The sequence below is a fragment of the Poecilia formosa genome, unplaced genomic scaffold, assembly GCF_000485575.1.
Source record: "Poecilia formosa unplaced genomic scaffold, Poecilia_formosa-5.1.2 Scaffold168, whole genome shotgun sequence".
Taxonomy (NCBI): domain Eukaryota; kingdom Metazoa; phylum Chordata; class Actinopteri; order Cyprinodontiformes; family Poeciliidae; genus Poecilia; species Poecilia formosa.
In genome coordinates this window covers 99,982-113,714 of record NW_006800107.1, presented here as the reverse complement: position 1 = coordinate 113,714, position 13,733 = coordinate 99,982, and the positions used below count along the sequence as shown (strand labels likewise).

The window sequence follows — 13,733 nt, the reverse complement described above, 5'->3', positions numbered from 1 at the left end:
CTAAGGCATTTACATTGGAAACTAGACTAAAATACTTAGTAAGATTTTATGTTTTTGCAGTTTGCTGCAGCATCATCTTCCTGTAGAAACACTTGCAGATCTTTTCCTGCTTCAAAAAGCTTGATGTATTCATATACAGGAAATGATAAAACAGTTTAAAAAGCCTACATTTCCTTAGAGATTTTCAGAGACTGCCTTTTTTCACCACAGTCGTAAACTGACATACTTAAAACATGTACGGTATTTAAAGAGAATCCGATTCTTCCCACCTGGATTATTTTGCCTGCGTTATGCTAACACGCCTCGCTCCATCGTAGCATGTTTATTTATTTCTGATGTCTGAAACTTTGCCAGCCTGCTGGGCCTCAGTCCAAACATAATTACATCCAATCAGGGCAGCCTGCTGACTCCCAAGCTCTCAGCATTTCAAAACAATCTAACATTTTCTGGACTGCTGTGAGTTCAGGACAGGATCGTTCTACCCAGAAACTGAAGCTGTGGGATCTGAAAAATGACGAATGCATAAATCAGAAAGGTTTCCTGCAGTGTGTCATGTTCAGGCTCTGCTCTGAAGCTCGTTTTAGACATTTACATCACTACGGCTGTTAAATCTTCTCCTGAACTGGAGCTCCATGATGCGTTTCCAGCCCAAATCCTCTCAGTCACACTGCGACTGAAGGGTTTCCTGAAATGTTTCCTGAACCTGCAGCGGTTTGTTAACCTGAGGTAGATTCAGTGTTGCAGCTGTTCTTGAACGCTACGTCTCATTTTTTAACAAGAAAATCCAAACATGAACACTTAAATATTCCCCTGCAAATCATCATATGCAGTAATTCAAGACAATCATTTCATTTCTTTGTTAAAAATTAAGACAAAAAATTGAAATTTTTTGCTGATATTTCTGGAAACACATGTTAAAGCACAGTTTCCAAACTAACAGCTAATATATTGCTGTAGAATTTCATAATCTGCAGTGGAAATTTACAGCAATTATTCAATGAAACAAACAGAAACTGCTAAAACCTGCATGGTTTATTATATTTTATTTTGGTTTTATGGTCCATCTGCTTTATTTCTTTATTTACCAATAGTTTATTTTGAGTTTTTCAAACAACAGATCAGAGTAGAGATCATTTTTATACTGGTTAAGACTTCATTTTTGTTTCTTTCTTTTCTTTTTTTAAGTGTCACGGAGAACAAAACTGCAGGCAAGCAGATCGAATTCTAATCAAAAAGCAACAGAAATGTCTGCAAAAAGAAAAGGAGAGCAAGAAAAATCAGGTAGTTTCTATAGAAGGAGGATGATTGCAGGATGAGAAGCAGGTGTGTGATTACAGAAACCAGGAAGGACAAATCAGAGAAACAGAACCTGACCCAGAACACAAAAACAACACAAAATCCTCAACCCCAGTCATTTTGTGATCAAATTAGAAAAGGTGCTAAACAGTTTCTAACAGTATAATAGAAAAGCAGGGGTTATTTGTTTTCAATTATTTTATGTTTTGGGACTACAGTGATTCACAGATCCATTTTCTACTGGAACTACACCACTTTGTCTGTGTGTTTAGTTTATTGTGGATGTAAAACTGAAACAATAAAACCGTCGTTGCAATTTTACAACAATTGATTTCATTTGAGCAGCATCTCAGAGAGTGAGCAATAAATTGAAACCATCAGTGAAAAAAGCGTCTTTAGCTCCTGTTTCTGTCAGTCTCCTGATGTGAAACGAATGCAGTCAAAATGTTAAAGTTAATCCATTCCATCATGGCTGACGAGACAATGAAAATCATTACTGTAATTACTGCTGAAGGAAAAGAGCGGCGTCTGTAAGATTAGCAGATTTTACAAGCTGGTTGTGGCCTGGGGTCAGATTTGGAGGCAAATCTGCCAGAGTGCTTTATGTCATGAAGCAGGAAGTGGGAAGGTGCATTTCTTTAAGACCAAGTCAGGCTTTAGGGAGCAAATCATTTCTAATGTGTTTATCTTCCTCAGTGAAGCCACAGGCTCCGAGGAGGAGGAGGAGGAGGAAGATGAGTCAGCATCAGAAAACAGAAATGTTGGAGTGAGAAGCATCAGATCAACATGCTGTCCAGTTGTAAACTGTCTCCTCTCAGTCTCCTGTCGTTCTTTTGCCTCTTCAGCATTTTTGTCCTAAAATCATCCCCTCCCCTCAGGGAGGATTCCTGCAGCAGGAATCCAGAAATAAAGTTTCTTTAGGATCGACTTTAGCCTCACGGCTGGTCGGCATCAAAGGAAACGCTGAACTGCTTCTGACTCTTAATGCAGCTCTTGATGTTTAAGCTTCTTATTTATCAACTAGTTCAGCTGCAAAATGTTGATTTTTAACCCCATCAAGGATGAAAATGACTATAAAAATCCATATAAAGATTCAAATTGTTACTGTTTATTTTTGTTTTGTTGTGTTTTGGTTACATTTTGTGTGGCTGATTCTTTGTTTTTAACTTGTGTTTTAAACATTAACATATTTTGACTTGACCTTATTATTGGAGTTTGAGTTTTCCACATGACAAACACCAGCAGAGTGATACAAGTCAGATTAAATCTGTTATTGATCTCAGCTTGGATTCAACTATTGGATATGTACCAGATTTCGTTCCATATATGGAAGTGGCCCAAGTTGGATTTTTTGTGGTGAAAAATTGGGAATTTGTTAAAGTCGGATATGAGTCGCACATTATGGGAAAACATTCCAATTTGGGATGCATTCGTCTTCTGTGTGAAATTAGCCTATGAGTCAAATTAAAACAACACATTTTTATTATATAACTAGAATCTGCTGACTATTACCCTGCTTAATTTTGATTGTTGATTTTATTGTTTTCTAGAGAAAAGGGAAACCTTCTCATTATTTGGTTCTTTGGGACAGAAAATCTTTCACTTTGGATGTTGACTAATTCTTGTATGAAAGTAAGTCAGTTCTACAGATTCCTGTTGATCCTGTTGATCCTGTTGATCCTGCAGCCAGGAGCCTGCAGCTCTTATTCCATTTTCAGGTGTTCATGCATAATGCAGCAGGTCGCTTCATCAAAGTGAAAATGGCTGCCAGGCAAAGGGCAGGCCGAAGGTTTACACACAGGAGCAACACGGCTGCATGGTTACTAAAATACATTTCTCTTCCAGAAGGGTCAGTAGTGAAGGTACAGAATATACAGTTTGAATTAAAAACATATTTTTCTCTCTAAATGCTTCCAGATGTTAAAAGAAAAAATGCTTCTCATACATCTGCTGCGGCAGATGAAAGACCGTTTAAATCCTGTGGGAACAATCAGATGGAAACATCTAAGACATGCAAGGAAATTAGATTATAAGAAAAACACTTCCTGTTTGTTACACTGGAGAAAATGCTGTGCTAACTGTTTGCTAACTGTAAGCTTCCTGAGCTGCGATCACCACGCAGCTACGTTTTACTTCAGTTTTGATTTTGATTACTACGCAGCAGAAACATAGAAATTATGTTCTGATTGGAAATCAAAATATTAACTTTCAAAATGAAGTCTTAGTTAAACAGATGCACTAAAAGCTTTTTAAGCTTTTAGTGCATCTCTCCAAACAAAAGCAGAATTACTTTGAATTGCACATGGAGGTGAGTCATAACCTTTTATTTTTAAAATATGCATCTATTAGAAACGTTTCTAATAGCACAAAGTCTTTGTATCAAAATTTTTGCTGACTTATTTAGTTTGACACCAGATAAACTTGCATAGCTGAGAAACTGCTGGTGTGCTGTCCTTACATGTGAAATACAAATTATGTTTGTGATAAAGTGTTGCTGCCAGAGTCTCAATATGCAATAGATATAAAGAGTTACAAGTTAATGCATAATGTGGAGTTTCCAGACTGTCCTTAATAAAAGGTCCAAACTGGAACAAGACTCTTCTTCCGGTGTCTGTGTGAATCTGTCCCAGATGTTCCTCTTTAATCCAGCAGCCAGACGTTACCCAAACACTTCTAATGCTGGCAAGAGAAACAATTTTCAAATCCTGGATGTTTTTGTTTTGATAAATTTATCAACTTTATGCTCATAGGACGGATGTTTTCTGCAAAAATGAAAGAAACCATTAAAGGTTCTGGGATTGAACTTTAACTAGGACTTTAGGGTATTCTGTGCATGGTTGAATTTTCAGATGGATTCATGTGGAGTAAAATTTATTTTGTCTGTTTCATTTATTTCTGCAAAAGCTATAAAATGTCTCTTAGAGGTTTGTTAGTTCAATTCTGATAGTTTTGCAAAGAAGCAGTGAAAGCTGACATCATATTGTGATTTTTTTATATTTTGTACAGTTTTTCTGTTTACATATTTTTTTATTTGTCTGAGTTTTGGTTTACTTTCTCTAAAATACTGTGGCTTGTTAGACAAAGTTATGTCAGATTTGGTCTCTTGACGTTTATCGGTTTGATTGCTCCTATTTGGTTTAATATTTCCATGTCTTCTATTTTATGTAACTTTGGTTGCGTTTTTTGACTTTGCTTCATGTTAAATCCTGAAGTTGTTCTGATTGTTGTTGTTTTATCACCAGCTGTGTTCAGTTTCATCATCTCACCTGTTTCTTCTAAAATAATCAACTTGTTTTGCATCTTTCATTTGATTATTCTAGAAAAGGAATGCATTTATTTTTGCTGTGTAAAGTCAGTGCAGATTTAGCAATTATGCAAATATAAAATATGTAAAAACATTATATGGCAACACATAAAATGTCATTTCTGGACAAAAATTTAGGAATTTTTGATTAATTTCAGTTTTTCTTTAAGCCAAATGTACAGATTTTACTCTGACCAAAGATTTTTTGCCCAGTATTCACAGATGAAGTGAAGCAGAAACTTTTCCACCATTTTGACCATTTTAATGCCCAGACTTGAACTGACCTCAGGCTCTTTTATCTCCTTCTTCTCTCCATCACCGTGCCAAAATATTTTTCCCACCGTTTTTAGATTAAAGTCCACTCGAAGCAATTTTCATCAGAGCGTAATCTCGCCTTGATATTGGACCACAGCTGAATTATGACTCAGACACATAAGCAGTGGACTGTAATTATAATAATTGTGTCCAGCCTTCTAGGAAACACGGCTGCGCTGGACTCCGATGCCGCACGCCAACCTGCAGCATCACAGACTCATTTCCCCCCGGGTCTGAGCCGCGGTGCCTCTAAAATAGACCCGACCATTTCCTACTTAATATGCGATTAGAGGCCCTTTGCAGAAGTAATCTAATGAAAAGGGACAGGAAACTCGCAGAGGCAATTTTGTCTTAACAGGATCTCAGTGTTTTTCTATATGGGTCGAGTTTAACTCGTCTCGTCGACTGATTGATAAAACACAAGAAATCTGAAATAAGTACCTTCAGGATTACTGTCAAATAAAAGCTTCTTCCATATTTCCTCATATTTTCCTGTCAGCTGACATTTCATAGATGTGTTGGCTTCAAATAAAACAAATTAAAATGATTCTTAAAGTTTTGGGAGGATCAACCAGAGTCCTGAACTGAATCTGATAGAAATTGATTAGGGTGATGGGAAAGAGTGCTTCCAAACACTTATTCAAAAAGAAGTTGTCAAAATTTCAGAGTGAAAATGCCAGAAATCTTGTCAACAACAATAATCACATTGTTGTTGATTATTGTTGATTAATCAATTAATCTTAATTGATTGATGTCAATTAAGATTAATTGACATCAATCTTAATTGATGTCAATTAAGATTTTTCTGCTGATTATTGAGAAGGGGATAAAAAAAATTAATTAATTAAAAACAGATTTGTTTCCTTCCAAAATGAAATTTACTGGCATACTAATTAAAGTCTAATTACCTCTCCTTTGAGGAAGCATTAATTTTAGGCTGATTTTCTAGTTTTTAGTTTTAACTATACTTGCATATCAATACAGTCCTAAACTTTCCTCCTTTCAATAAAAAGACACATAAACACAAAAATAAGAAGATATTTCAAACTAAGATTATTATTATTATTATGACCAGTGAACTGGGCTGTTGGTTTATTTTTTAATTTTCCATTTTGTTTCCTTAAATGTGTGCTGAAGGCCTGAAGTCTAAAGAGGAACATATACTGCTACATGATTTTAATCATGATCATACATGATCATTTAAAAGTAGCTTTGTTTTTGTAAAATTATTAAAAAATTTATTTTTTTCCCTGTTTTGCTGTTGTTTTCCTGCTAAAATGATCTGTTGCGTCTTTATTTAGTTTGCATGTTTCTGTTTCTAACAGGACAGTTTTCCTGCGAGATTCGGAGGGATCCACTTTGTGAACCAGCCCTGGTACATCCACGCCCTCTACACGGTCATCCGACCCTTCCTCAAAGACAAGACCAGGAAAAGGGTAAGACCAAACGGTCAACATGTTAAAAAAAAGAAAATGTCTTTAAACATTGATTTAAAAAGGATAAACTAGCAAACAGAATGAAAGTTCACTTTGTTTCAGTTTTAGGGGTTTTATTTATCAGGACTAGTGATGGTTCACAAACAATCTGACTGTTGAATGGTTTGCTTACAACTCTTTGTACATCCTGCAGTAGTTATTATTATTCTATTTTATTTATGTAATTATCAAACAAATTAAATCCAGTAAAGGTCGTGTGGACACGGCTCAGTCTCGTTGCTCATTGTTTGTTTTCATCACGTGTCATGGCGGCTCTGACAGTGAAACAGCAAATTGCTTTTTTTAGGTCAGCAACTGTTGGCGCTTATTAATCTGGGTAGGGTTATAGGATCATTGTCAAACAATGTGAAAGGCCTCATAATGCAGGGAAGGAGAGGAAAACCTTTAAGAGAGCAACAGATCGCTGCAAGAGCAAAAACTCCAGACAATTCTCAGAAAAAAAGAAACTTTTAAAAACCCAAGAGCTTCATGTCAGATCCTACAGACCTCAGTTAGGATGTTAAATGTTAAAGCTCATTATCACACATCAAATAAAGATGTAACAAATATTATATTTCATGTGTATTTGTCATGTTGCATAACAAATTAACAGAAAATAGACACCAGACTTTTCTTTCCTGTCCTTTCTTTTATAATTCAGAGTGAAAACATTGACTCCAAGACGAATCTTAGGAAGTTTAAGCCTCCAGTTCATCATTTTTTTTGCATTTCTTTCCTTTTTGCAGATTTTCATGCACGGTAACAACCTGAACAGCCTCCACCAGCTGATCCACCCAGAGATCCTGCCGTCAGAGCTGGGTGGGATGATGCCGCCGTACGATATGGGGACGTGGGCGCGCACGCTGCTGGACCACGCCTACGATGAGGAGACGGACTACTGCCCAGAGTCCTACACTCTGTCGGTGCAAGACCTGGAGAGAGACCTGGAGAAAAACATGTCCCCAAAAACCATGAAGAGGTCAGATTGCTTATCACGTTGGATTGCTTGGTGATTTAAAAAAATCTTCACCATTTACTTAAAATAAATCCTCAACAAAAAGCTGACTTCCATAAGACCAGAGAAACTAACCCAGATTTACCCAGAATGCCCCTGTTGGAGGGCATATTCCTGCTACTGGCTTCATAATCCACTGTGACAGTAAATCGTCTCATCACCAGGAGACATAATGCGACTCAAATGTGTTTATGATATGGAAGACAAACAATCCTGAGCTGACACAACAAACCGTCACTGCAGGGCATCACACTGACGACACTTACTGCTGAATCATTAGTCACTAATTAATCATCAGGTTATGAATCATCAGGTAATTAGTCTGGATAGCTAAAAATACTCTGCTGTTTGACTCAACTGGTTTCAGTTCTGACATGTTTGTGTGAAATGTTGTTTATGATTTATAAGAATGTTTCCCAGTTAAAGTTTAAGCATTTGGAAATAATTTCTATATTTATTACAAGCAGTCATTTAGCAACTTATACAGGAAGAATGTAACTAAATGAAAACTATACGCAAGATAATATGCCTTCTTTTTGATTACTTTTTACATTTTTTCTAATATATGGCATTCATTCATTCATTCATTCATTCATTCATTTTTTTCACATTTTAGTTTAACAATTTTAGGAAACACCTAACTTGTGCTAGATTTATTTTATTTTATTAATATGTCTTTGCATCTCCCACACTGTCTCATAGGAGTTTGTATGTAAGCAGTGATGTCGTTGGCACCCAGCTCTGCCTGGATCTCACTGGATGTTTTGTTGCTGCAGGTCTCAGTCGGTGGTGGAGCCAGGAGTCCTGAAGAGACCGGACAAAGTGAAGAGTGAAGAAGACAACCTGCAGCCGCTGCTGTCGTTGGACTAAACGCCCAGAGTTACAGCGGAGAAGCAGAAATAGATCAGTATTTCAATTTCTAAAAACGTACCTGTGCACATACTGGAAGAGACTCTCGTCCTGCAGAAAGACGTTCCTTCAAACTTTACGGAAAGCAGCAGGGACACGTCCAGAAACCGACGAGCTTCTGATGGTCCTCTATACAGTATATTTATTTATGTAGTTTCATGTCAAGTGCCAATTCCAGAAACTGTAAATATGAAGTCTTTAAACAATCCAGAGCGGAGCAGGGAAGGCTGCTGCAGAGGGATGAGTGGAGGTAACGGTTCCCACGGTTACTACAGGAGGACGGATGTGTGAAAACTGCAAACATATTTCAAAGAGGGCTTCAGGCCACAGCAGCAGGCTTTTTTATATCTTTGTGAAGAAAAATCTCTGGACACGGACAAGAAGGGGGCCGCAGAAAAACAGACACTGCTTGTTTTCTTGTAAGATTTTTCCGATGACAATAATGTCTAAAATTTCCGTCTCTCTCCAGTTATCTTTTGGAAAAGCAAACCTCCCTTTACCGTAAGAGTTGTCTCTATGGATCATCGGCTTTTTTCCCCCTTCAGCCATTTTCTCTCCGTCTGACCCAGATGTCACAGAAAACTGCTCCGCTCCACCATTAGAAGACCCACAGAGCTGCAGGCTCTCTTCCTCAGAAGAAGCCGTATTTTCAGAACCTGATGGGTGTAGCCACTAAAAACAGGGCTAAATATAATTTTATAAAAGCAAAGTTCTTTTGCTTTGTGGCACGTTTTGTGTTGCAAGGTGGGAAATGTTTGGGTGATGATGTTCATCCAAAAAAACTAAATAAATCACTGAGTAGCTGCAGTTTAACTTTCACTTCAGGGTAAAGGCTTTTTCACTATGTAAGATTTATAGATATAGATGTTATAGAGAGCACCATTTCTTTTGCTTGTGCAGGAAATCACATGTACATAATGCAGCAAATGGCTCTGCAGGTTTATTGGATCATGTTAAAAAAACTAACTATTTATTCTTTTCTGTTTAAAATCACAGCATTAAAGTCAAAATTCTGACAAATAAAAGTAAAAGTAATAATAATTCTAAGAAAAAAACAATCATCCATTAATTTTTTCATATGCAGAAACTCAAAATGTCCCCAAAATATCCAAATGAAGTCTGGATGTTTGGTTTTTAACGCTGCTGACAGCAGCTCTCCTCTCGGTCCTTTGCAGACCTGCAGACATTCCAAACTGCAATAATGTCTCTCATTAGAAAACGTAGATTATAGACACAGACAGTATTAAAAGATTTATGTCAGAATTTTCTTTTTTTATGTAAACACAATGAGAGGAAAACTTCAACATATTCCAAACAGTTTGGACATTTATTTTCTGTAAAAAGACCTTTAAGTACTTAGAGTTTAGGTTAAATTTTATATTTAGAGTACAGATGTTATAATTAGTGAGATTTGTTATTTACTGCATAGATAAGATAGAAGCTTTAACTCAGCATTTGCTCCACCCTGTTTTATTTTTAGAGTTTATTGAAATGCATCCGGCTCCATCTGACGGCTGTTACAGTTTTTCCACATCAGGCGAATGAAGTGCAAATCTTCGACCAGTGAATGTCAGCAGCCGGGCGGGTCCAGTGCGGCCGGGTGGGTCCAGTGCGGCCGGGCGGGTCCAGTGCGGCCGGGTGGGTCCAGTGCGGCCGGGCGGGTCCAGTCCGCTCGGAGGCAGAGAGCGTCCGGCTGAACGCGGAGCGACAGCTGGGATGTCCAGCCGTCAGTCGCTGCTCAGCTCAGCCCCGCTGAGAGCAGCCAGGCCTCCTGGTCTGCTGGTGAAGCTGCAGATAAAAACCAGCCTGTGAGGCTCTCAGCTTCATTCACAGAATATATGATCAGTTTGTCCCTCTGAGCAAAAAGCTGCTCAAAATTCATAATAATTTGACTCTGACGGTTCCTGCATTAAAAATATCTGACACTGTAATTTTCACAATGAAACTTATTTGTACTTATTGCATAAAATTGCGCAAATTTGAGATTATAATTTTCTTTCTGGTCCATTTGAGCAAGTGTGAGGGTAATATGCAGCATACTGCATCAATTACTATTAATTGATGCAAAGATTTACAGTAAGTCTAAAAGTTTCAAATCTTTTTAACGCTAAACTGTCTTCAAATTCCTGTAAAAAAAATTTATTTGTAATTTCTTCCCCTAAATATAAAGTCCTCGATTACATGTTGGATTATTAATTTTCCTCTACAGAATCCCAATCATTGCCACTTAGAGGTACTAAAACTTTGCAGCTGCAGCAGCCAATACAGTCCTGCTTTCACCATAAATGTATTTACAGAAAGTAAATACATTTTGGAAACCATTTTCATGACGTCAGGAAGCCATTTTTAAAAATTAGTCATGCTAAATTTGGCTGCCTGGATTACTAAGTGTGGCTGAAATATAATAATAGAAACTAAGCTAACAATGAGGATCAGGCTAAGTTTAGATACAAATACTGATCATTTAGATATTTTTGATCTGGACTTCAATCTTCATGCTTCCAAACTAATTGGTTCATCCACTTTTTAAAAGATAATATTTTGAAATTGACCTTTTTTGGTGACCAGGACAGTTTGAAATGAATTCAATGAACATTTTAAGCTGTAAACCTACACAGTTAACACTTATTTCATTAGTTGTTCTAGTAAAAATATTTTGTGAAAACAGACAATTTATTATCAGATGTTGTTTAATTATCCAGCCAAATATATTCTGGTTTAAAGAGAGGAACACTGTTGTTGTTTTTTGTTAATATTAGTCTAGTTTAAGATTTTATTTGTCAGTTTTTGTTTGCAAAAAAAAAAGATAATCTCCAAATGAACCAGATCCACTAAAGGACAAAATTTGAATCTGAGGAAATGTAACAATCCTTTACAGAAGCTTCCAGGTGCTTAGACTTTACTTTCTGTGCATAAACAAAAACCTTGGATGTATTTTTTTTTTTAAGGTTATCAAACAGGATGGCGGGGGTCAGAGGCCAGGAGGTGTAAAGACAAACAGGGACACACACTCACACACTCTCACACAGCCACTGTAGATGCTTCCAGTTGTTGGGATTAAACGTTTACATGAACTGAACATGTACACTGCTTGAATATCGCTCCACTCCGTGACTCAGAGCCTCCTGCTGCTCCACCGAAGGGTTAAAGTGACACAAGTGAATTTCACTGGTTGTTTTGTGTGACAGTATTTAACAGATGGTTATACAGAAGATCTTTAATTTTACAACAAAATGTTCTTTTCTGGTAATTCTTCACTGAACACTTAGTATTTTTTTATGTTTATTTTGTCAGTATTTTTATGGAAATTGCTAATGTTTATTATACAAATGTCAGATGTGTGCTTTTTAAACTGTAAGCAGTCTGAAATAAGTTTCATATTTAAGAAATTCAGCATTTTGAATGTTTTTCTACATGATGTTTTGTCTTTCTTTCCAAAGTTTTCATCAGAATTTTAAACCTTAAATGAGAATAAAAATCTGAAAACCACCTTAGATGCCATCCTGGAGGTTCACAGGTCTTCATACACATTTACCAAAACATTTTAACCAAAATGTTAGATTTTTACAATACAGGATGTCATGAAAAATAACAGCAGTCTTTAAAAAGTTACATATAGCTGGAGGTTTACGGCGTGATGTAACCTTTAATGACTTATTGCGTAAACAAACTCATTCACACAATTGCAAAATTATTGATATTCCATAAAGACACAAAGTTTTGAGTACGTTTGTAATGCAGCTGTTTGTAAAACACAGGAACCTCCATGATGGTAACTGATGTGGTTTGCAGTTTATTTGGTAATGAAACGGGACAATTTTTTTTTACTCATGTTAATCAGTAAATAAGACACAGCGCTGAAGTTTCACTTGTTTTAAGTATTTCTTATTAACTCGCCTTCTATCGGTCGGTTTGTTTCCAGTAAATGCTCCCAGCTTTCATGAACCTGAGCTGAATAACTTTTCACTGATTTCATCGTTTTTCCTTATTTAAAGCTTCCAGCAGTGACAACTCCCTGCATCCAACCTGCTTAATGAAGATTTGGATTCATTAATCTGTTTTTATCTCTTCTGCTCTCCATCACGCTCTTGTTATTCAGTATTTTGTAATAATCGATAGTCTGTAGGCGGTTTAATTCTCACTGACTTTGAATTGTGTCATGTCTCTGCCAAAGCCACTTGTTCCACTGAGAATCTAATGTATTGTTTCTGATCATTAAGTATTTGTGCACTGATGACATTGAATGATCTTTTCTTACTGATTGGTAATTTCTTGAGGAGAAAAGAAATGAATGCATAATTTTGAGTTTACTCACTTCTTCTTTTCTCAGTTTTGATTGTATAGTTGCAGTAGGAAGACGACACTGAAGCAGAAATGTGAAGTTATTATGAAAGCCAGTATATTATAGGAGCAAAAACTGTCCAGTTAGCAGGTGTTCTATGTGTAAATGTCCTCTAAGACAATTTGCTGAAATGTAAAATGATCAAAATAAATATGGACATGCAGATTTTCTCACTCTGTTGTTTTAGATTTTGTTTCTTTTGTTTAATATTTGAAACAAGATCAAATGCAAATATTGGGACTTTCAGGTAAAAATACAATCATCTCACTGATTAATTTAATATATTTCACATTCAAATTAATAAATTTAAATCTTGTGAAAGGAAGAAATGTGTGTAGATATTAACTCTTCGCAGAGGTAAGAAAGGAACATGAGCCAAAATTGAATGACCTTCACTTATATCCAAAGGTTAGAGGTCAACTATGCAGATGACCCCTGAATATTAAAGTGATTTCTGCATTTCTGCTCCTCAGCTTGTTTAATAACACAAACAGTTGTTTTTATTGAACAGGAACCAGAGGAACTAATCAGAGGTAAGTAGATGCAGCTGAGGAAGAGAGCAGGCAGAGGAAATGAGGAGAAGTGAAACAGCTGGGAAGGAAAGCAGAGCGGGAGAAATAAAAAAACAGACATGCAGGGAGACATGACATCTAAAATGGTAAGATTTAAATATATTCCTAAACTAAAACAAGATTTAAGCAACTAAACAATTAATATAATGTCAAAAACAGAAGAACTTCTAACGCCTTAGAATCACAAACACAAGATAATTACAACCTGCTGTTGTTCAGCTTCTCTTTTGCTTTTTTGTATTTTTAATCAGGCATTTAAAATAGTAACTGTATGTAATCCCTACTGGTTCTGATACTTTTCTCTCTCTTTGTCTCATTCATACTTTTTATGTTTCAGTTTTTCACTCACTAAAAAATAAATGCTCAAAGCATTTTATCAGACTGACTTCTGAAGATTTGATAAAAAATGGGAACAACATTACTGAAGAAAAAAATGTTTTCCTTGTAAGAAATATGCTCAAAGTCAGTATATATTATTGGTTAGAAGGTGGAGATTTCTTATGAA

The 13,733-nt window shown here is 36.4% G+C and overlaps 1 protein-coding gene across 1 annotated transcript in view; it reads left to right on the top strand.

Annotated features, from left to right (window-relative positions):
- The window catches only part of clvs2 (clavesin 2), a 35,431-nt gene extending 22,602 nt beyond the window's left edge, over positions 1-12,829 (top strand). Inside the window, exons 3-5 of the mRNA XM_007564760.2 lie at positions 6,241-6,351; positions 7,137-7,369; positions 8,182-12,829. Coding sequence (XP_007564822.1) covers positions 6,241-6,351; positions 7,137-7,369; positions 8,182-8,275 — 438 coding nt within the window. The 3' untranslated portion in view covers positions 8,276-12,829. The remainder of the gene's footprint in view (positions 1-6,240; positions 6,352-7,136; positions 7,370-8,181) is intronic.
- The last annotated feature ends 904 nt before the right edge of the window (positions 12,830-13,733 follow it).